At 39.6% G+C, this 23,146-nt stretch overlaps 2 protein-coding genes and 1 long non-coding RNA gene across 4 annotated transcripts in view; all 3 read left to right on the top strand.

Annotated features, from left to right (window-relative positions):
- Nucleotides 1-2,386, top strand: part of LOC108242194 — a 249,138-nt gene extending 246,752 nt beyond the window's left edge. Inside the window, exons 5-6 of one of the 2 annotated variants that reach the window (XR_005232765.1) lie at nt 780-943; nt 2,222-2,386. This is a non-coding gene — a long non-coding RNA (uncharacterized LOC108242194). Of the gene's footprint in view, nt 1-779; nt 2,199-2,221 lie in introns of those variants that run through there. The other variant, XR_005232764.1, reaches the window with a different exon arrangement.
- Nucleotides 2,387-7,143: 4,757 nt separating this feature from the next.
- ccdc28a (coiled-coil domain containing 28A) lies at nt 7,144-11,127 on the top strand. Its single transcript, XM_017426865.3, has 5 exons — nt 7,144-7,664; nt 7,757-7,938; nt 8,144-8,298; nt 10,184-10,206; nt 10,328-11,127. Exons 1-5 carry the CDS (start codon nt 7,501-7,503, stop codon nt 10,380-10,382), a joined length of 579 nt encoding a protein of 192 aa, XP_017282354.1. The 5' UTR covers nt 7,144-7,500; the 3' UTR covers nt 10,383-11,127.
- Nucleotides 11,128-11,991: 864 nt separating this feature from the next.
- Nucleotides 11,992-23,146, top strand: part of LOC112450864 (epithelial cell-transforming sequence 2 oncogene-like) — a 90,740-nt gene continuing 79,585 nt past the window's right edge. The window contains exons 1-15 of the mRNA XM_037973787.1: nt 11,992-12,196; nt 14,176-14,288; nt 14,364-14,526; nt 14,595-14,850; nt 15,053-15,287; nt 15,937-16,066; nt 17,157-17,322; nt 18,186-18,314; nt 18,395-18,487; nt 19,747-19,953; nt 20,024-20,127; nt 20,832-20,957; nt 21,037-21,123; nt 21,789-21,898; nt 21,982-22,129. Coding sequence (XP_037829715.1) covers nt 12,053-12,196; nt 14,176-14,288; nt 14,364-14,526; nt 14,595-14,850; nt 15,053-15,287; nt 15,937-16,066; nt 17,157-17,322; nt 18,186-18,314; nt 18,395-18,487; nt 19,747-19,953; nt 20,024-20,127; nt 20,832-20,957; nt 21,037-21,123; nt 21,789-21,898; nt 21,982-22,129 — 2,211 coding nt within the window. The 5' untranslated portion in view covers nt 11,992-12,052. The remainder of the gene's footprint in view (nt 12,197-14,175; nt 14,289-14,363; nt 14,527-14,594; nt 14,851-15,052; nt 15,288-15,936; nt 16,067-17,156; nt 17,323-18,185; nt 18,315-18,394; nt 18,488-19,746; nt 19,954-20,023; nt 20,128-20,831; nt 20,958-21,036; nt 21,124-21,788; nt 21,899-21,981; nt 22,130-23,146) is intronic.

The raw sequence follows: 23,146 nt of genomic DNA, 5'->3' as shown, positions 1-23,146 counted from the left end.
GCGATTATAAAATTACTGCTGTCAAAAAGAGAAAGGCAGGGAATAATGTTTTTGACTGTTTGTTAGCAAAATATCTCCTGAACTGGACGGACTTCAGTGAAACTCTCAGAAAGTAGCTGAGAGTCATGCACAACACGTACCCTGAAACTAGTGCATAACATTATTTTTGACGTTTGACCAAATCAGCTGTAGCTTTTTAGAATCTGTCATTTTTGGGAGATTAAATTGTCCATCAATCCATTTCCTTTACCCGCTTCTCGTTTCCAGGTGGTGGTGGATCTCCAGCAGTCCCTGTGCGAGAGGCGGGGGACACCCTGGACAGGACGCAGGTCCATCACAGGGACACATGGAGACAGAGACAAACAACCTTTCACACACGTAGGGACAATGTAGAGTGAGCAGTGAACCTGATGTTCATGTTTTTGGTCTGTGGGAGGAAACCGGAGTACAGACTCCACCCAGAAAGGCTCCAGGCCGGGAAGCTGTCACCTCCCAGAGAGAAGGTGACAGCTCGAACCACTGCACCGCCGTGCTGTGTGTTAGATCTTGGTTTTGATTATATCATCTGCAAACCTTCTGAAAGTCTTTTAGGATAAATAAAGTTCATCTCCAAACGTCTCCGTTGGGCCATTTACCGTCCACCGTGTCCTCGTTACAGGTGTTCGGTTGGTGCACACGTCCACATTAACACATGTCTCTGTGAGTCTGTTTAAGTGTTTGCTCACGGAGCCCGACAGTTTGCTTCTGACTGACTTTGTTTTGTTTTTTTCTCTTCTTAGTCCAGGAGCCCCCGTCAGGACCCCTAGGCTTTCCCTGTGCCCGCCTGCCAAAAACGTCTGCATCTCCTGGACCCCCTCGAGGCGAGGGACAGCCAAATGTCACTTGGACCCTCTACAGAGCGGCGAGAAGGGGGGGAGGAGGATGGACAAGAGAAGGAAGGGAAGTGAGTGAGAATGAGACAAAAGTTGGAGGAGTTTTAAGGATGTAGTCGGAGGCAGTTAAATAAGAGTCAGATACCAACGAGAGAAGCTGCAAAAAAAGCAACTAAAAGAGTTAAAATTGGCAAAAGTAGCTGAAGCTAAATACAGCATAACTAAAAGCTGAAATGTGTAAAATCACTTAAATATATTATCATTATGGATCCGTTGTAAAGGCAGCTATTGGGTCGTTAAACTAATGTCCCCAAGCATTTTAAAAAAAGTATATTTTATCACATCATATATTGTGAAACATCTTTTTTTTACCTAATTAGGGCACTAATTTCTTTTAGGAAGTGTTTTAATGAAATCTTTTCTGTTGCATGTAGGTCTGTGGATGAGTTTAAAAATCAGAACTATCCCTTTAAGTTTAAACCTTCTGAAACGGTGAAGAAACTGGTTGACCTGAACTTACCACATTTTCATTTCAGCTAATTTTCACGCTGATGAAAAGAAACTTCGTTCTAATTTCTTTCATGCGGTGAAAACTTTGCATCTCGTGTGAAATCCCACATTTATTCTACTTCCTGTAATATAACCAGCAAAAAAAAGCCTTTTCAAAATGTTATAAAGGTGACCTATTTGTTTTTTTTCTTCCCACAAATTACTTTCTTTTATGCTCTTTCTTGCTCATCTCCTCCTATTCATCCGTCAGTCCTTGCCTGTCCGTGCCGTGCGTGTCTCTTTTTTTCTGTCCTTGCAAGGAGGACAAATGTGAGACAAGATGTCCAGCTTTTTTTTTTTTTTTACACCTCTGCATTCACCTGAGAAAGATATAAATCGAGTCGTTTTTTTAAAAAGAAACAGTTTAGGTGTGTTTGTGTTATTTATTTCGGGTCACACTTGTAACCTCCTGCATTAACACTTATTCCCAACACATGGTGTCTATCTCTTTTATTTTTATTTTTTCCTACAAAGTCCCTGAATGTTTTGTCACACTTTCATATATGAAGCAACAAACGTGGACGTACAAGAATTGTGCATGTGAGAAGAGACAAAAGAGCATCCTTCCTGCTTTTATTCTAGACAATTCAACAATTCTGCACTGATTATGAGTCAAGACTTAAAGTTTTATAGTCTTATAGTTTTAAATAAATACCATCTTGTGCTGAGAAATGGAGTTGTAGTTAAGGATGAATCTGTACGCCTAAGTTTGGTTCATAAGTTGGTTTGAGGGTCACAATTCGGTCCAACAGGAAGGAGAAACGAACGACAAATACTTATTTTGTTTTTTTATTGAACAGGAAATGACTCTCAGAGGCAGAAAAACTAACCAGCCTTAGAGGGGCGGCTCTGCAGCAGGTAGGATTTCTCAACCGATGACTTCGTTATAAAATAAAAAAAATCATCAAGTCATATCGGATGAATCTGAGTTGTAAACGGAAAACAGAACATTTGATCAACTGGAAATAATTCTCTCAATATAATAATAAAAATCAAACAAAAAACAAGAAGTGTTTGCTTTGATGAACTTAACAGACTTGATGCAAAATTTTAAAAAAGCAACACAGAACAGAATAACATCTTTAGTGTGAAAACAGAAAATAAATAAAGTCTAAAACACTCAAAACCAGCTTCTCAGTGGGCTGAGGGATGTAGAATAAATAAAAAAATTCAAAGTGCTGATTACGTGACGCAGCTGCTTGCCGTACCGGGTCTTGAAGGTTCTGTTCGTTTTTCTGAACAAGGATGTCAAACTGAGCTACACAAAGAGCCGATCTCAACCAATATTTATAGGAAAAATACATAAATTAACTTTGGTTTTAGATGGAATATGTCAAACTACTCATGAAGGAATAACAATTACCTACAAAGTTTAGAACAAACATACTTTAACAAACAATGAGACATAAGAGACATCAGTAGCTTTTATTTCTTCTGCCTCACGCTCTATCATCAGATTTTTTTAGCAATAAATTTTATCACAATCCATTAAAACAGCTAACAAAAAAAAACATTAACCAAAATCTGAGCATACAGCTGCTAACATTTAACTTTAAAACGAGAAGAAAACAGAGAAAAAGACGACAATCGGTGCTCTTTGTTGCTTTTTCTACGTCAAAATAAGGATTACTGAATAAAACCGAGTTTTCTTGGCTTCAAAGTAACTGTCAGGAGAAGAATTAATTAAATAAGCTCAGTTTTTGTATTAGAGAAAATAAAAAGCGATGGAGATTCGATCCAGATCTGATAAAGTTTAGATGTTGTCTTGGGGGCCGGATGAAATGCTAAAAAGGGCCAGATCTGGCCCGTGGGCCTTCAGTTTGACATGTGATGTCGAGTATTTAGGAAATATTTTCCTGATTCTTCACAATCACAGTGAGAATGTCACATCAAATCCATGTCTGTAAAACTGACTGAATTATTGCCTTTTTTTTTAAGTTCATTTTGCTGCGGAGGCCATCTTGAATCAATTTGACTCCAAAAGTTAATGGGCTGTAGAGGTACGCCTACTTATCACTTTATAGAAGTTTTATTCAAATCTGTCCTGTGGTTCATGACATGCTTTGTTCAAAGACACAGGGGCAAACATTATCACCTGCCCTAATTATAAGATTATCCATTACCAAAAAAATACAAATCAAATGTGCTGCATGTGGTTAAATCAGCGTGTTTTTTTCCCATTAATTAAAATCACTTTAAAACTCAGCTTTTGATGTCTTCTGCAGCTGAAATAATACGACACCAGAAAAGCCAAAAACTTAGAATTAGCCGGAAACGTGGTGTGTAATTAAACAAGTTGTTGTTCATTTCCAATCCAAATGGATCATTTAAGCAGCCATGCACAAGAGAAAAGAATGAACTGGCTGTAAGCAGGAGCCAGCTCTCCAAACAGCACCTACACTGCAATTACTGATGAGAGATAGGTGTGTGTGTGTGTGTGTGTGTGTATCCAAGTTAATGGGTGTGTGGAGGCGACAGTCTAAATGTTTTCATCTGTAACATTTTATCCTGGTTCACCTCACTCAGCCACTGTCACGCAGCAAAACGCACACTTCAAATGCACGAAGCAGGGAAAAACGAGGGGAGGGAAACAGCAGAGAGGGGAAATAATGTACCAGCGTCAGTTTACCAATGAACCTCTGGAAGATTTTCACCTATTTAAAGCCTATTTTTAGGTATTTAAATGGTTCTTGATTACCTCGCTTTCGTGTCGCAGGATATTTGAACAATTTGTTTTTCATTTTTCTCTCAAATTGGTCCCACAGAATCATCACAGAGGTCGTGAACCCAACTTGAAGCCTTTCTCAATTTACAAATAATTTCTGTAAGTCTAAACGGCTACAGCTATTTATTTATTTATTCATTTCTTTGGCGATACGTGTGTGAACGCCTGAACAGTTTTGTACAAATTCTACCGGGAGTTTGTGCAAACTTGTGTCTGAAAGATTTTTATTTTATGTCTTTATCTTATTTAAAATGTCTCGAAACGTTTGTGAGACTCCTCCGTCTCCCTCCGTAAGTTTTCTAAAAGTTTAGTCAGTCGTCATGAACCCTTTTCAGTTTAATTTCTGTATTTCCAGAGCCCTGAAACTGCATTTTTGTTTTTATTTTTTTTGCAACATGTATGCAAACTTCAGACCAGCTCTGATTAAAGTTTCTTGTGTCGTTCAGCGAGATTCCTCCACGTTCTCTCTTTTTTTTTGTGTCTCCAAATTATCCCAGACTGTCCCAGCCCAGAAACTGGACACCTTCAGAAAGTTCTGTCCACTTTTTTGCATCGTCTGTTACACAAAGACGCTCCGAATCAGAACGTATGAACGTCGCACATTAAAGGAATATGACTCCAGTCTCACTTTGCTCTTTTATTTTACTGTAAGCACTTATTCCACATGTACATATTGCACATAATCACAAAATACTGACCATGGAGGTGGAGAATGTAGACATAAGTGAGCCCAAACAGACATGAGACAACAAACACTGATTATTATTATTATTATGAAGCTGTAGACACACATCTATCAACCTAAAAGTGAATTTATTGATGAACTGATTTTGGAAAAAGCTTGTTTAAAGTCTGAAGCACAATAATTGGAGACAAAAAGCATCCCAAGCAGAGCAAATAATCCGACCGAATTCTAAAAATGTGAGCAACTAACACGACAGCTGCTAATTTTTTTACAAAAAATAAAGGGTTTTTAAATATTTTTTTACACAAATTTAGAACAAAGAATACGTTTAGATCAGTCATTCAATGGTTTCGCTAAAAAAGGTCAAATATATGTAAAATCCTCACGCTTAAAACCGATTTGTTAGATTTCTTTTTTTGCAAAAACGACTGATTTTTACTAATAAAACATTTCCATAGTGTTAGTCCTGATGCTGACAAGGACTCCACATGATGGTGTTTACAGTTATGTAAAGATCCTCATTGGGCAGATCTTTTTTTTTTTTTTTTACCGCTCAGGGTGTCTCACTGCAAATTGGAATTTATTCTCTAATATATATTAAAGATTTCTCTCTTTTTTCCTTGTGCGGGTTACAAAAGCTTTCGAGTGCTGCCAAAGGACAGCGGTGTGATTGCAAAACACAAAAAGATTAGAGGAATTTTCATCTTCAGTGTTGGTACAAGTGAATAAAAACACCCGTTTATAAAGCTAAGACCATGACTGGAACTGAGAGACCCTAAAACCCACAGATTCAAATCCTCATTCAGGCCGAAATATTTAATGAAAACTTGAATCATGCTCTGGAATCCAGTTATTCATCTGTTTAATTATAATTTGTATTTCTAAAAAACATGCTCAGTTATTTGAAGTGTTCCTCCTCATTTTTTAAATTATTTTTTTAATCATCTACTGATATTTAATGGAAATAAGTGATGGGAATCAGCATTAGATGTTCACTTATCTCTCCCTTGTGGTTCCTTATTGCCATTGCACCCTGAATTTTGGACTTCTAAATACCTTTAAACAAAAACTATCCATATTCAAACGATGTATGGAGTTTATTTAGACAAAAAACATAGTTTAGAAGTAGAAATAGTTATAAAAAATGGCATCTTACCCTATGAAGATGTAAGAAAAGACTAATTTAATGTGGGGGAAAGCACTTAGAAGTGCAAAAGAAAGAGATACACTGTGAGTATAAACTGATTTTTAAACTGTTATTAAGTAAGAAGGGACAAATGCATAAGAAAATTCGCAAAATTTAGTAAACAAAAACAAAATCCCTGTGGATGTAACCGATGGGACCCGTTCAAATTCGTTCTGGAGGCTTGTTCTCCCGGGAAGTTTTAGACTTCCTTTGAATTACGCTAAACTTTTTTTTTATAAAACAGTTCCCTAAACTCGTTATTTTTGCAATTTTATAGTTATATTTGAACACAATACATATTTGGTGTGTGTTGAGACAGTACTTTTAGTTAAGCGGTACTAAATACGAATTGGAAGTTTTGTTCGAGTCGTCTGGATTCCTGCTCATGTAGGAATAGAAGGAAATAAAGAAGTAGATATATTAGCTAAACAGGCCCCTGAAATCCTTTATTCCTTTAAGCAAAAGTGATGGGAAATCTATTATTCAGAATAAAATCCTTAAGGTTTGGCAGAAACCATGGGATAATCATGATAATGGCAGACATTTATATAAAATTCAAAAGTTTGTGGGGGGTAATAGTTGTATGAATGGAAGGCAGAGAGCAGAGGTAATCATATCTCGACTTAGAATTGGTCATACTGGACTTAATAATTCTCTTTTCCGAATAGGGAGACATGATACTGGGATTTGCAATTATTGTAATCAGATGGAAACAGTGGAACATGTCTTGTTAGAGTGTAATAAATATTCAGAGGAGCGTCAGCATTTAAAGTCCATTCTAAATAGAGAGAAAATAGGATTTTCTATGATAAATCTTTTAGGAAGTAAGTCAAATTCTGTTAGAATTCAACTAATTAGATTTTTAAAAAAACACTGGGTTATTTAAAGTATATATGTATGTGTGTGTATGCATGTGCGTATGTGTACATGTATGTATATGAGTGTGTGTGGAGGTGAATTTGTACATTCATGCACACCATTGAGAAGTGTTTCTTAAATTCCCTCTGAAATCATTGATGACCACACTCCAGTCCGGTAGGTGGCGGTAAATGCACCTTGAGTTAGTTGCCATCCGCCAATAAAATACAAAAAAGAAGAAGAAGAATACGAATTGGAATGCGGCCCGACCGGAGTAGTTGCGTTTCATCAAAACAGGAAGTTCCCCTGCTCCGAGCTAGCTTGTTAGCCTGCGGGTTACGAACGAAAATTACTATGATTTAGCAAATTTTGTGATTATCGGGACAGTTCGTTCCGGGTAGTGCTGTTGTTTGGATTCCTTTATTTTATTTGGTTCTAAGTAGGTTCATCAGCTTGCGTTTGAACAATGTAACTTGAATTTTGGGCGTTTAGTTTTAAAGATTAGCCGGCTAAGTTGTTTGAGCTAACGTTAGCCGGTGTCAGTTTGAACCGTTGAAAGTGTTGTCAGCGCTCCGTGCCTCTCGGTTTCTGCTAATCAGTCGACACGGCAGCGTAACATGAAGTCATGGAAGAGAGAAAGCTAAAGAGAAAGAGCGCCAAGACCTCCACCAACACAGCGGCTCCGACGGGAGGCTCCAGCCGGAAGAACAGCGCTTCCTCCGGGGGAAGGCATGTCGGCTACAGCCACACCACGGGCACCGGTTCCAGCCAGAAGAACAAGAACAGGAGGTGCGCAGCCTGGGAGCCAAACGTCCGAAATGTTAACCATGCACTGCAAACCCTGACCGGTTCTGAGCGTCTCTGGCGTGGTTCTTTTGCAGGGGGATCAGGGATAAACCCAGATATCAGCCGGGTTCGGGTGGAAAAGCTGCACAGAACCAGGGCCAAGCAGCCCCTACCATCCAACACTCGTTTCTGACGGACGTCTCAGATGTGCAGGAGATGGAGAATGGCCTGCTCAGTCTCCTCAACGACTTCCACTCAGGGAAACTACAGGCCTTTGGTGATTTTCAGCTCCTTGGAACACACATTCTGTTAATTTATCCAGAATTATATCATCTAGACCGGATCATCTGGTGTAAATGCATCCCAGAAGTCCTAGAAAGAGTTTGAAAAAGTTTTTATCAAACTCGAAATACGAAGCATGTTTATTACCATGTTGTGGGCACAGGAAATGATCTGTTTTTGTTTTGTTTTTTTTGTTTCAGGCAACGAGTGCTCCATCGACCAGATGGAGCACGTCAGAGAGATGCAGGAGAAGCTGGCACGCTTGCACTTTGACCTCTACGGCGAGGTGGATGAAATGCCCAAGGATCAGAGGAAAACGGCGTCCGACACCAACATGGACAAGTTACTGCTTAACGTAAGCCTTAACCGGATTTCCACGCTTGTCTATTTCTGCCTTATTTGTTTTCGTACACTGGCTACAGCCGGCCTAACGCAGGTCAACGACTCAAACTTGATTCAGCCGGGTGCTTTGTTTACATTCAGTGTGTACCCACATTCCTAAGTTGCATTCCAGTGTATGTGGAAAACGACTGGAATAAACTCTTTCAAACTGCACCATCTGATAAAGTTCAGGATAACCTTTTTTATGTTTCATACGTTGCAATGAAAACCTTTTAATTTCATCATATTTCGTCCTTTCTTTAGTCACTTGCTTTTAAAAAGGACAGGCATCTAATCTGACTGAGAATTTTCTAAATATCTACATATGATTACCTTAATTATTGCCAAGAATAAGACACTGAATGAGTTGCTCTTCATTGCTAGTTTTTGGCTTGAAACACTCTTATTATTATCCTCTTAAGAGATCATTTTGTCCTGTATCTTATTCAGCAGTTAAGGAATAAAACGTGCAAATTCTACACCAAAACGTGCTGCTTGATCAGGAATACTGTGCTGTGATATTTGATAGTGTTATGTCACATGCCAAAGACAAAACCTACTAAAAACTGCAAGAATAAAATAATTAAGTGAATTTTTAGCAGTGAGAAACCTCAGTCCTCTTTGGAGCTCTGTAGCTCCGACTTGCCCCGACTTCCCTCACAGTAGAAACAACATTTAAAGTTTAAACGAGTCACAGAAAGTTGGATTTCACACGTCTGGACTGTTATTTTGATGTCCTTTGCCATTTTTCCACAATCACAGTTTAGGTTTTGTGATTTTTACCACAAAATGTTCAGCTGACAGTTCGTGATGTCACTCTAAAGGCCTTCATCGTCCAGGAGAAGTCACAAAGTCGGCTCTCAGTCACGTGGTTGCGTCATTTTGTTCTCGAAGAAGCTTCATCCGCCGCTTCTCGACACGAGGCCCGGGCCCGCGAACTGTTTCTCATGGGGGTTGGCACCAAGTAGCGTGTGATTGGTCAGAAGTTGTTGTGGGCGTGTTTATGAGCTGTAATGGAGTCATTTTGCGTCTTCTCCTGAGAAGCAGCTGGAGGCTGTTAGAAAAATAGATGTCTTTACAGCTGATTCAGCAAAACTTAGAAACCTGTGAGCTTAAAAAGACGCAGAGACACAGGCGGCTCTTCGTAGCTGTGGTGGCCAGGAAGTGTGCCTCAGGCGAGCGGCGCCGGGACTCGTTCCATTCGTTCGCTCATTATTGTTCATCGTCATATTTGCAGATGCCAAACGGCGTGTTCTGTCTCAGTCGGTTTAATAATCATGTCTGGTCGCGGTGAGGGAAGCAAACATCTGTACGAGGACAGGAGAGCTGAGAAGCCGGCGGGAAGAAACCTGTTTTAACACCGCAGGAGGAGGGAGGAGCTTCCTGCGAGTTCTGATCCGAGCGTCTCGTCTGCGATGGAAGGTGTGCAAAAAAACAAAACGGCTCGCGACCGCAAATCGACTTCCTGACTTCTCAGCTGTAAACAGATAATTCTTTCTCCCACAGCTCGGTTATATCTTAGCTCAAAATATTTGTCTTTTTAACCCACATCTCCCACAGAAAACACCGTAGAAGCAGAAAAATCACGTGTGACTATTGGAGCTTTCTGCTGCTCACTGGCCGAGGGTTTTAAAGTTTAGTTTTTTTCATATCAGCTGTCTGAGGCTTACTTTTCGGCGTGAGAGACATAGATGTGTGGTAACCATGGTAACCATAACAAGCCACTGGTAGTAGTTTTTCACGTTTCCTCTGTCCGTGGTTCTCCTCATGCTTCATAAAGAGATTTTACATCAAAATGTCAACGTTTTTATGATAAATTTGTCAACCTGCACTAACGTCTTACTGTTTCTTCTCCACAGCTTGAGGAGCTGAGTTCTTCCATGTATCCTTTTGATATTTAAAAATGTGTTTGTCCTTCTTTGTAAAGAAGTAGTTCAAATCTTTTTATCTGCAGAGTTTCATGTTTTAAAAGCTGAACGTTTTCCTTTGACTCGCTCCTCCAGTCAGAAACTGAACCTAGCGGACAGTCAGGAAATCCTGAGAACTACCAGCGTCTGATGTTTTTATTTCTTTTCTCTTTTTCTACTTTTTCTCTTCTGAATTGTTTTTTTTTCTTTGCCTCTTGGAAAGAATGTAACAGATGAGTTAAACCAACTTTATAGGCACTTTTTTTTCTGACGCGTTTTAACAAAAACAAGAGTGAAGCTGATCACTGTTGTTGCTTTATTTCACAGCTATGCACCAGCTGCTAAAAGCAAAACTCTTCTAAACATATTTTACTGAAGAACAAGATGTCTTTGAGTAACTCGGCTTTTTGTTTTAGACGTTTTCTGTGGTTTTAGGCTTTTTCAGCTCCTAGCTTTAATCAGAGTAGAGCATAAAAGTGTATGAAGCTTGACTAAAAGTCTTTAAATCAGCCTGTATGCACATGTTGACCTTTGACCCTGAATGTTCTTCCTGTTTGTGATTTTGGCTGCTCTCACCTCCAGCTTTTCACCACGTTTGCACATAAACCTGTCGAAACACACGTCTTACGGTGCTGGGGAAAGCCAGAATAATCCAAATGTTAACGTCACAGTCATGCCTTAATAGGTTCTTAAATCTTTTTTTTTTTATTTGCCTTATTGGTTTGTAGCTTTTAAGTGACTTCCATGATAATTTTAGAATAAATGCTGCTTTTGTTTGAAATTGAGTTTATTTTTGTCTTTTCTAAGTTTGAGGAGGGATTTTCGATGGAGAGGTGTTTTAACTTTTTGATGATTTTAATTTATATTGACCCAATAAACGTGTTTTAAAAAAGGAACATTAAATGAGTGTTTTAATTTAAACTCTTTAAAGGTAAAGTAACTGCTGAAAGAAGACTCAGGTAAGAGGGTGGCAATGAGAACTATTTCTTTTTGTTTTATAGTTTCATTACTTTGTTTGATCTTGTCTAAGGATGGTTACATTTTATGGGAAAAATGAGTTAAAATCTCATAAAAACAGTTTCATCTGACTATAAGAAATCTGCCTTTTCTTTATTTTTAAATAATATTTTGCCCATCATGGTCATATTACGGCATCGAGCTGTTCATCCATCCACCTGTGGACATTTTATCTGAGATCTAACTCTGCAAATTAAGAATGTCAAACTGCACTGAATTAGGGATGATCCCTATTGATTTCAGGGTCACAGGTGACCCCTTTGTTGAAACCTTGTCCGTGCTCCAACTCGACTCGTTCAGAGTTGTTGTATGAAGGAATTTATGCTTCGGATTATTTATTTTTTAAACTCTTGGTGGTGCTTTTGTTTGGGTTTTTAAAGCGTCTCCATCAGATATGCCTAACTTTGGACATATTTTTATAAAACTGTTAAAATATTTCAAATTTAATTTGACAATAAACCGTACTGTTGCCGGCACACATAAACTGCACCAGTGTACAAGCATTACATTTACAGATGCTGAAAATTGACCCATATTTGACCATAAAATAAGCAGAAAATGAAAAATGCGTCGGAAACCCCCGTTTGAAAAGATCCGAACTGTCCCTTTAAGGTGTCCCGTTAATTATTCAAGCCCAGGACGGATGGGATGTGCTGCTGTGTGGAGGAATGTTCGCCTCTCTTTGTTGATGCGTTTCTAAGGTTACAGGCTGCAGAGAGCCTCGCAGCTTCATCCTGTTGGAGAAGAAAACGCAAATTCTCTTATTAAAAAAATAATTAAATAAAATCCGGTAACTGTGAAAACATGAGCCGGAAGTCCGCCCCTCACTCGGTGAAGCTGTGGCAGCTCAGCGGGACGGACTATGAGCCGCAGGGACCCCCCAGGCTGAAGGCAGAGGCCCGCTTCAGCTGCTGGACCCCCCTGAACGACAAGCGGCGCAACCTGCAGGTCAGATTCTCACACAGACCTTGAACGCACCACGATGGAAGCGGCTGGCTAATTAGGCTGATGAGGACCAGGTGAGTTAAAGTCCGCTCTGCGCGCGCAGCAAGGAGACGCTCAGGTAAACACTAATATCCTTTAATACACCCAGAGCTTCTAATTTAAAACTACTGTAGTAGTTATTGGTAAAGTTAATTTATAGAAAGCTAAATCTCCAGTAAAACACTTATTTTATCGAGTAAAGTTTCCGTAGCTTAAATCGTGAGATATGTCCAGAAAAAAAACCAAAAACCTTTTTGAGTTCCCTCAGGCTCCGAAGTCATAAAGAGCTACAGCTCCAATTCCTGGCGTTCATTTAATGTAAATTAATGTGTGTGTTAGCAGACAGGTCAGCTAAATATCTTCACATTTGTTTATATTGTTGTACTGAATAAAACGTACATATTAATAACAATATAGACAAGTGAACCACTTCCTTCCCACATTTCAGTTTCAGGTGGTTAAAGTTTACCATAAAGAGGCAGACTCTGTCATCATACCAGTTCATTTAAATGTCTGGTCTGTTTCTAATGAAGTCAGTGTTTATGATAAACATGTCTCACTTCATTGTGGTCCAGCTGAAACATAAATACTTGTTTGTGTTCATGCTTCACTGTTAGTTTAGCATCATCATGTTTATCCTAGCATTTTTATGTTGGCTGTATGGCCTCTGGTACTATTAGTTAGTCATGTTGTACCTTTAGTTTAGCATTATCATGTTTCAGTTTATGTTAGCTTATTTAGCCTTCCTGTACATTTAGCTTAGTTTAGTTTATCTTAGCTCATATTTTAGATATTGTTAGATTCCTGATTTTTCTTTAGCTCAACTTTAACTTTATCATGATTTCATTTAGATTATTTTAGCTACTATTTTGACTGTCTTAGCTCATGTTTAGACATGTTTAGTTTCATGATTTTATTTAGATTTTCTTATATTTCATTTAGATTATACATGATTGATGTTTTTACTTATGAATCTCTATATTTGATTATGATGTTTTTATCTGTATTTGATTCTGTACCTGATTGTTGTTTCTGTGTTGTAAAGCACTTTGAATCGCCTTGTTGCTGAAAAGTGCTATATAAATAAATCTCACATTTACTTCACTACAACACAGATCAACACGGGCTTCTGTTTCACCATTTCTGCTCCTATGCTGCCACCTTTAGGCTAGATTTTGGCCTGTTCAGCTTCTCCTGTCTTACCATATAATAATACTTAAACGCTCACTGGCTTTGGATGCTCAGAGGTTTAACTTTTATCTGTTTCCATCTGTCAAGGCTTCAACTTCTAAAGCAGCTTCAACCAGCAGCTTTCTAGTTCTTTACTCATGCATAGCAAACAGTAATTTGAAAATCTAAAGTGTAAGAACATGCAGAAAACCTTGAGAAGTGTTATAAATGTTGTGACGAGCCCTTGTATAACCAGTCTACATGTATTTGAACCGAAAGGATTCTTGGAGAACAGATCTGTGAGCTGATCAAATGAGTAATTGTTTAATAATTATAGTTGGTCATACTGTTTGTTTCTCTCCTTTATTTTGGTTTCCCGCAGTTTCAGTGATGCGTTTGATGGCCTCTCTTAGATGCATGTACAGGTTCACCTCCTGGTAGGGATTAGTGGTTGTCATCAAACAGACCAAGCCATAAATGTGTTGCACAGTTTATATTTATCAGGATCACATGGTATTCGTCCTTGCAGAGTTGAACATGTTCATTTTCAGATTTTCAGCAGGTGAAAGGAAGTCTCTTTTCTCTAAATAAAAGGGAAGCCCAGAACAGAATAATAATTGTATAAACACATTGCAGTTTTTTTTCCTCTTACATTTGTCTCTGTACATCTTCTGTCATCAACGCACACAATATGTGTTCCATTTCTTGTCACTAATAATCTGAAAAGTGAAGCAATCAAAGCGTGACTCTGCGTTCTGTTGATTTCCACGCAGTTGTTTGAGGAGCGGGAGAACCTTGTGCTGCACTGGTTCGACCTGTGGACCGACGCTCAGAGGAAGCACCTGCTGCACGCTCTGCTCGCTCGCTGCTCCAGGTCGCAGCTCAAGTAAGGCCGTTTGGACCTTGTTTTCTGTGCATTTCTACGTGAAACCGCTCTGCATCTCACTGACCTTCTGAGCAGGTACTGCAGGGATCTGCTGATTGAGACGGTTCCGGTAACTCGGGCAGACTTCACGGTGATTCTTCCTCGGTTTTTATCCCTGTACATCTTGTCCTTCCTGTCCCCTCGAGACCTGTGCAGCACCGCTCAGGTCAACTGGCACTGGAGGGTCCTGTCAGAGCAGGTGAGTGGTCCAGAGGTTTCATTTGGATCGAGTTATTTGGTGCAAAATGACACCCGTGTGTTCTCCAGGACTGTCTCTGGGCTGACCGCTGCATCAGAAGAGGCTGGTTCCTTCCCTACGCTCCCGCAGAAAAAGAGTCCGGCGCCTGGAAGAACCACTACGTGTCCTGCGTCTCCACGCTGGACTGGCTCACTCCGCGGGAGGCGTCTGAGCTCTACGGAACCCTCAACCAGCAGAGCGCAGGGCTGACGGAGGAGGAAGAGGAGAGGAGGAAGGAGAGGAAGATCAGGCAGACAATCAGAGATTTGATTCAGGAGGAGAAGAGTGAGTCCAACTGAAAACCATCAGGATTTGGACCTTGTTGTCATATTTCTCGTGTTATTTTTTGGATCTGACGGCATCTCTACTCTGTTTTTAAACCCTGTAACTCCATCTGTCTGTTCTCTTTATGTCACAGTCAGGTTCAAAGGTCTAAACGCGGTTTATCCTAATGCTTTCCCAATCATGTATACATTAACTTCTGCAGGGTTATCCATGAGAAGCAGGAGACCGTGGGGCAGCCACACAAAATCTGAAGGCTCTAGAGGTGGAAGTATGCCCCCAGGAAGGTCCGTCTCTGGGTTAACGTCCAGTTCTTGGCCCTCTCTGTCCTGGCAGTCAAAGACAGCTCAGTCTTCCAGCGTTTATTTTAGCTTGGACAGAGGACAAGCTGTGGATGGAGCTCAGAGCTCGGAGAGCGTGGGGACATCCAGGGCTAACAGGTGATTGTCTTTCTGTCATACGTTTAATCCTCCAACCAAACACTGTTAGGGTTGTAATAAATACTAAATATTACTAGAAGTGGCTGGTCTTTGATTGTGGCTTTTGGCAAACACAAAAAGAGGTTCCCACACAACCAAACACACCACGGCTGCACAAATATTCCACAGATACAAAGTGTTTATGGAAACGTTTTTAACAAGGATCTTGTGCGATCTGCTAGTTCTTGGAGGATGTGTTGGGAATAACTCCCAGCTGCCACCACACCAAATATTAGCTCAATATCTATAAAATAGATTTTTAGCCATTTCTGTGTTTTCTGAAGTTAGTTTGCTTCAGCAGCCATCTTGAAAAGGTTTGTCTCGAAGAGTTAATGAGTCGTAGATCTGCATTCAATGAGATATTTTTGCTTACAGGCCATTAAACAACATATACTCCCACAGACATGATCAAAAACACTATCGCCCTTTTGCCTTCAGTGAGCGATAATCGTGGAGTGTGAAAATATTTGCAGCATGAAAGGTTGTTTCTGATAAGTCTGAATAGATCGCTGTTTGCTTTATCGTCTTAACCTGCCTGTCAAATTTAAAATGCGTGTTGTTGAACTTTTAAGTAGTCTTAATATGCAGTGATTCGTGTTTTTCCCTTCAGTGAAAGTGTGTCTAAAGCCAGAGGAGTTTTGTCATCCTTCACCTCCAGAGCTGCAGCTCCTCCCTCAGCCTCGAACTGTGATCCCGCTGCCCTCTTACTGCTCGTCTCCAACAGAATCCCAGCTTACGAGGTAAAAACTACCAAGGACGGCTGGTATCAGTGGGCTAGTAGGGCTAAGCCCTCCCTGGTGTCTACAATATAAATGTTAAAATACCTAATAAACACAAATTAAAAATATTGTATCACATTCTGTGAAATTTACAACAAAACTGGTGCCAAACAGCCCTGAGAAAAACCCCAAGTCTTTCCAAAGGGCTGACTTTTTACAGCCCCGTTCAGCTCCTTGTCTGGCCTGGTACAGAATGATTGACAGCTGTCTTGTCCCGCCCCCTCGGTTTGCTGCTCATTTGGGCTAATTTAGTTCAGCCCAGGGTCAGCCAGTGAAGGTGGACGTACAATAACGTGCCTCGTGGGTGTGGTTTATCGTGGACCGAGATAAGTGCAATGGCGAGCAAGATAAAGATAAACGAGGTGAATTATTTAATTTCTCACTCGTTTTCCTTAATGTCTTTGGGGGACACACCGGAAGTGAAGAGGTTGGGAACAGATAGACCCAAGGATATTCAAAGTTTTCCTGTGACCTGGTTTCAGTGAAAGGACTGGCTGACAACAAGTGTAGCTAACAGATCTTTAACGAGGTGTTTATTAACATTTTTGGATCCCAGAAAAGTCGTCGGAGTGAGCTTCTCTTTAAATAAAGTAGGATTCATTTAAAAAATAGAAGCACTTTCCAATATTGCATGTTTTGTTTGATTTTACCTTATCAGTGTGATCAGTAATTGTGTCATGGAGTGTGGTGCAGTGTTGTCAAAGCTGTTTGGCTGGAAAAAATCATCTGAAATGGTTATAGTTGAAACTCTTAATGAAGGGAATGAACTGACAGAGGTTCTGTGTGAGCTTGGTTTAAGGTTGTCTTTGTGATGAAAAAAAAAACATAATGTCAATTTATAGCAGGTTTTCTTTATTTCAAATTTAATGCTTCTGTTATTAAAGTCCAAACTGCAGAGTTTTATTATACATCTATTAGCCCACCCTATAAATATCACCCCCGTCCGCCACTGAAAACTACATTTGTTTATTCGTATGAAGAGGGGAGCAATAGGCAACCTTAAATCAGTGTTAGGTGTTAATCAACTCTCTCCTCCTTTCCTTTAATCCAGCTGGTTCTGAGCGGAGTGAAAGCCGGAGTGGTCGTGGTTCTGTACGACCACAGAGGGACTCTCCCGGCTCTGTTTCTCCAGGTGGAGAGAGCCGTTTCAGGGCAGCCAGTTCAGAGAGTCGGCCTTCTGGCTCCAGGAGGAACGGAGGAAATTCATCTGCTTCGTGGTGAGGCTTTAGCTTCTGCTGCTAGCTTTGGGACAGATTTAATGATTGATTTTCATTGTAAAAATGCTCAGACATGGTTGGAATCTTCATCTGTTGGTTCAGGATGGTTCTGGATTTGTGAGGACAAATTCAGTAATTTTCTATTTTACATAACAGAACATTTGATCATCTTACATCTAAACAATACTTTATAATATGTTATGATACGATTCGTTACAATACAGAATGTTATGATCCAATAATTAGTCGATCTATTGTTATAAGATGCATTATAATACAATAAGATATAATATTTTCATTACAGTACATTATGTTGCAAGACTTTAAGAAACAATACATGTGATACAATAAAATACTGTAAAATGTAATGATAATTATGGTTTTACATTGATTTTAAACATTTTGATACATTTATTTTCCAACAAAATGCTATACAATTTGATGCAATACATTAATACAATATGTAACACTAAAATACATTTGAAATTTGTGTGATATATGATGTTACAAAACCATAATTTACTCTTATTTACAGTGGAATTAGATGCCATAAGTTATGATTTCATAAAACATTAAAAACAATGTTGAGCTACAAAACACTTCCTCTATTGGAAGAAGTTGTTTTGGACTTCTGTGTCCCGAAAGCTGCTTCCACAAAAATAAAAATAACCCTAAATAAATTATTAATAGCAGATCTAAACTTAATGGTTTTATTTTATTAAAAATTAAATGTCCACTTATATCAGAACAATTCAGTAACAGGGACCCTGAGCCTGAATGTGGCCCTTTTTTAGCCTTGATTAGTTAAAATAAACTTTTTTATTTTAATCAAGCAGTTCTGTGTTTTAATACTAACCCCTCAGGTTGCAGCCTGTCAGAAAGGACTCTACTGACACCTGATCACAGGGAATTCTGGGAAAAACTCTGTGTCCAGGTGACGCCAACTCAGGAAGGAGGCGGGATTGACATCTTCTGCCCGCTGGCTGCATCAGGTAACACACACACCAAAAACACACACTTATTAATCTGAGTATCCAGCTCAACCCACTTCCTGTTTGTCGACTCTTCACAGCGCCAGGTGTGACTCTTCTCCGCAGCCTTTCGACTCTGACGGGTCTGGAGGTTCGAGCACCGGCGGGCCTCGCCACTGGAAGCTTCCAGAACAGTGAGTCGGTTACTTAGAAACTAAAACCCTCGTATTTTTAAAATAAAAAGAAATCCGTGTTAAAGTTAGAAGATTAGCACCTATTTCTAACCACCTGACCTCTCATTTATCAGCTGATTCACTGAGTTTACTCGTCACATTTAGATCTTGGAAGCAAAACAACTTTTTGTTGACATCAGCCATGAGGATTAGCCGGTTAGCATTCGGCTAATGCCACAGCTGATAGAGCGCAGGCCATGCCCACTCCATGCCAGTTACCTTATATACGCTGAAACGATTTGAAACCAAAAGTTAAACAGTTATAGACTGACATCCTGTGATTATTTATATACTTTCATTGAAACCTCTCCAGTGATGTCTGAGATATTTTGCTAACAGACAGACGCAGGCACACAAAGGCAAAAACATTATCGCCCTCCGCCAAAAGACACAAAATTACTTTACTGTAGAAATCAAATTAGGCAAACAACAAAGCCATGAAATATTAACGAAATAGAGCTTCAGATGAAGGATTTTTGGAGTTGTAGCGGAAGAGTTTTGCTTTTAAATAAAGTTTTTCTTGTTCTTAAAAAAAACAAGCAGCTGAAAAACAAAAAACTTAAAAGGCGCTTTGTGGAGTTTGTGAAAACATTCAAAATGTCTGTTTTACAAGAAACAAAATGTTAGTTTGACCAACATATTGCAACTAAACCTGGTGGTTTTCTGCCTTGGCGTGCGCTCCTGTTTCTGTGATTGACAGGACAGCCCTCCAATAGGAGAGCTCGGAGGCCTTCAAACAAGGAAGTCACAAAGATTATAAAGTTTCAAAGAGGAAAAAAATTAAAAGATGGGGTGGGGAATTGTAAAAATAAAGACAATTGGAGGGGAAGCAAATTGAGAGCTAGAAAAGACGACGAAAGAATCTTCTAAACATTCTTTTTCAACTACTTTTTATAAAATACGTGGAGTTTTTCCACAAAAATGAGGAAATATCCATCTTATCATTAAATCCAGGGTGTGTTGTTGCTACTAATCAAACAATCTAAAGTTTTAGATCTGATCACGGCAGTAATCTTAAACAGTGATGCCTCTGGTCAGTCAGAACATATAATATTTAAAATTAATTATGAAATAATTTAATAAAATGAGCTCTTCAGGATTGTCATTTTTGAGCGGATGGGGCTGTTACTATGGAAACTAGAAGTGTAAACAGAGTCATGTTGTTTTATAGGCATTGTGTAAAAACCAGGAGGAAGTTAAAGTTTTTAATCCTTGTTTAGTCCTCGGTGAGTGGTCTGGTGGTGACGTTGGTGCTGGACTCCTGGACCAGCACCCAGCAGTGGCTGCGCTGCGGTACGTGAGCGGCGGCGTGCTGCAGGCCTGGTGCAGACAGGCTGAGTGGATGGAGGAGGCCCTGCAGGAGCTGAGGAGGTCCCTGAAGGTGCAGCTGCAGCAGAGCAGCCTGCAGGCCAGAGGCCGAGCTCTGGGTAGGTTCGTGTTGAACACAGGCGCAGTTCGGCTCATATCGAGTTCAAACACGTGCTTCCATCTTTGTAGGTCATTTTCTGTGGGAGAACGTCCGCCTCGAGAACGTTTGTGTCTCCAGAGAACTGAGTGAAGCTCTGACAGAAGGACTCACCGCTCTCACCGAGCAGGAAGAGGTACGACCTCAGTTCAGCCACAGCATTCAGTGTGAACGCTGAGCAGCAGCAAAACTCGCTGAAGCAAAGCAATAGCTAAAAGGTAAAAGTAGCCAAACGCTGGCTTAAAGCTTAAATATGGCAAAATATTACCTAAAGTTTTAAAAAAAAGTACTTTTAGTACTATCTAGCTAGAAGATGGCAGTAACAAAAGGCTGGCTATGATAGCAAAAACCTAAAGTAGCAAAAGAATAGCTAAAAGTAGCAAAAGCAAAGCTAAAAGGTAACTGTAAGGAAAGGGTAGTTAAAAGCCGAAAGTAACGAAAGACTACCTAAGAGCTGAAGGTAACAAAAGGCTAGATAAAAGCTGAAGGTAACAAAAGGCTAGCTAAAATTCAAAAGTAGCAAAAGGTTAGCTGAAATAGAAAATGAACAAAACAGTAGCTAAAAACTAAACATAGCATAAGAAGACAAACACAGCAATAAGCTGAAGTAGAACAATATTTTTGCAGGAACTGAGGAACCCAAAGTCTTTGCACCGATCTCCTGAACGAGCTGAACATTTGGATGTGTGATTGGTTAAAATAACTCAAAGTATTCAGAAGGATAAATTGTAAAAATGCTGACTCAGCATTGACTCTGTTGTTTTTAAGAAGCAGAACTGCTGCCGAGTGACGGAAAGTTTGTTCAGCTGTGCTCTCCCGTGTTTCTGCTCACATCTTCAGACCAGACCTCTGGAGTTTCTGTCCTCCTTCCTGATGCGAAGGAGCGAAGAGGAGAGCGAAGAAGACCCGTCTCCAGTTAAAGATGATTCCTGTTCATCTTTAAGTCTTCAAGCGAAGTTGCCACAGGTTTGCTCTCTGTCAGCCTTTTTATTTAACAGGGCTAAAAACTGATCTGTTAGATATTCTTCATTTCTTTTGTCTCCAGTCGGGTTTGGATTGGAGAGCTTCTGTTGTGAGAGAGCTGCACCACAGTGAGGGTCTTTATCTGAGGAGACTCAGCGCCATCCTGAAGGTAAAACCTGGATTTTTGAACTCTGTATTTAACAAACATGAAACAAATAAAACATCAATTCAGCTAAAAATTATCCTGATGGATTGTTATGATCCACAGCGGATTTTAACACAACTTTGAAACTTATTACTGGATGTACGTAAACAGCTGATCAGCTCAAGATGTCCACTGTGGCTAATTAGCCGTAGCAAACACAAAAATGGCTCCAAATCAGTCAGTTTTACAAAGGTTAATTAAAGATGTAGTCATTAGCTGAATGCTGACAGATCCCATGAGATCTTCCTTCTAAAAGTGCTGCTTTTTTAAAGTTAAACCTGCAATTCTCCAAAATGTTAATGTTTGCAAAGCAGCAACAAACCGTCAAGTTGTTGTTTTTATTTTTTTGCAAAAAGGTTTCTTTGTAATTCACACAATAAATGTGCAGAAATTCACAATGCAGCAATAAGAACATAGAAGAAAACATTTTATAAATAAAATAGATGAGATAATGCTTATGTTTCTGGGTTTTTTTATGCATGTGTCTTTTGTTTTGCTAAAATGTTGATAAGATTAGTTTTTTATGATCTGTTTAGGTTTATTTTGATTCTAATTGTGTTGTATTTGTCCCTTTGGGGCCACCGTAGAGACATGTTCAACATGAGAACGTACATTTCTCCGTGTTGCAGGTGTATCAGGAGCCTCTGACGGCAGCTCTGAACTCCAACAGAGCCATTCTCAGCTACGCCGACGTCCAAATCATCTTCAGCCAGGTCCCAGTCATACATCAGCTGAACAGGTACACACACACACACACACGCACACACACACACCTGTTGTCCTACTCTGAGGACCTGATGTGTGTTTCTCCACACGTTGCAGCGTGTTTCAGGCAGACCTACAGACCAGGCTGCAGCAGTGGGCTGCAGATCAGTGTGTCGGAGACGTTTTTGTGAAGCTGTGCTCCAAACTGAGCGTCTACACCAACTACCTGAACAACTACACCGTCGCCCTCCGCACCATTGACAAGGTAACGTCTGCTGACTCTATCAGAACCAAACGGTCGTTAGAACCAAGGAAACGTCAGCCAAAGGTTCATCTCTGCAGAAAAATCAGTCGGTTCGTTTAGTAAAAACCAAATCTCTGAAGAGAAAGTACGAAATTTCTATGAAAACACAGTTCTGATAAACGGCACTGAAATTAGCAAAACATTAGCTAAAAACCAAATTGAGCAAATCAGTAGCTGAACACTAAAATTAGCAAAACAATGGCTAATAATAATTAAACTAGCCGAACAGTGGCTGAAGGCCAAAACTATTAAAATAGTAGCTACAAGTTAACATGAAGCAGTAGATAGAAGCTAAAATGAGCAAAAGAATAGCTGAAAGTTAAAACTAGCAAACAAGTAGTTGAAAGCTAAAATTAACTGAACAGTAGCTGAAAGCTAAAATTTTCAAAGTGCTGGCTAAAAATTAACATGAGCAAAATAGTAGCTAAACCAAACAAAACCGTAATCTGAAATGAGCAAAACAGTAACTAAAAGCTTAAATTATCAAAAAAATAGCTGAAAGTTAAAATCACCAGAACATTTACTAAAAGTTAACATTAAAAAAGCAGTAGCTAAATGCTAAAACTAACAGTAGCTGAAAGTTAAACTTGACAAAAAAAATTCTAAAAACCTAAGCTAGGAAAAAAGTAGCTGAAACCTAAACTATTAGAATATTAGCTAAATGTTAACATGAGCAAAGCGGTAGCTACAGGCTAAAATGAACAAAACACTAGCTGAAAGCTAAAACTATCTGAACAGTAGCTAAAAGTCGACATGAGCAAAACAATTAAAATGAGCAAAGCAGTAGCTAAAAGCTAAAACTAACAAAGCAGTAGCTAAAAGGTAAAACTAACAAAACAGTAGCTGAAAGCTAAATTTAGCGAAATAATTGCATCCATCCATCCATCCATCCATCCTCTTCCTCTTATCCGGGGTCGGGTCGCGGGGGCAGCAGCCTAAGCAGGGAGACCCAGACTTCCCTCTCCCCAGCCACTTGGG

The sequence above is a fragment of the Kryptolebias marmoratus genome, linkage group LG23, assembly GCF_001649575.2.
Source record: "Kryptolebias marmoratus isolate JLee-2015 linkage group LG23, ASM164957v2, whole genome shotgun sequence".
NCBI classification, from domain to species: Eukaryota; Metazoa; Chordata; class Actinopteri; order Cyprinodontiformes; family Rivulidae; genus Kryptolebias; species Kryptolebias marmoratus.
This window is presented reverse-complemented; position numbering and strand designations above follow the sequence as displayed.

What these genes read in the sequence shown, in the direction of transcription:
- ccdc28a (XM_017426865.3), top strand. Translation starts at nt 7,501, where the DNA reads ATGGAAGAGAGAAAGCTAAAGAGAAAGAGCGCCAAGACCTCCACCAAC. An exon ending in CAGAAGAACAAGAACAGGAG is followed by an intron (nt 7,665 to 7,756) that starts GTGCGCAGCCTG and finishes GTTCTTTTGCAG; the next exon opens with GGGGATCAGGGATAAACCCA. An exon ending in TGGACAAGTTACTGCTTAAC is followed by an intron (nt 8,299 to 10,183) that starts GTAAGCCTTAAC and finishes TCTTCTCCACAG; the next exon opens with CTTGAGGAGCTGAGTTCTTC.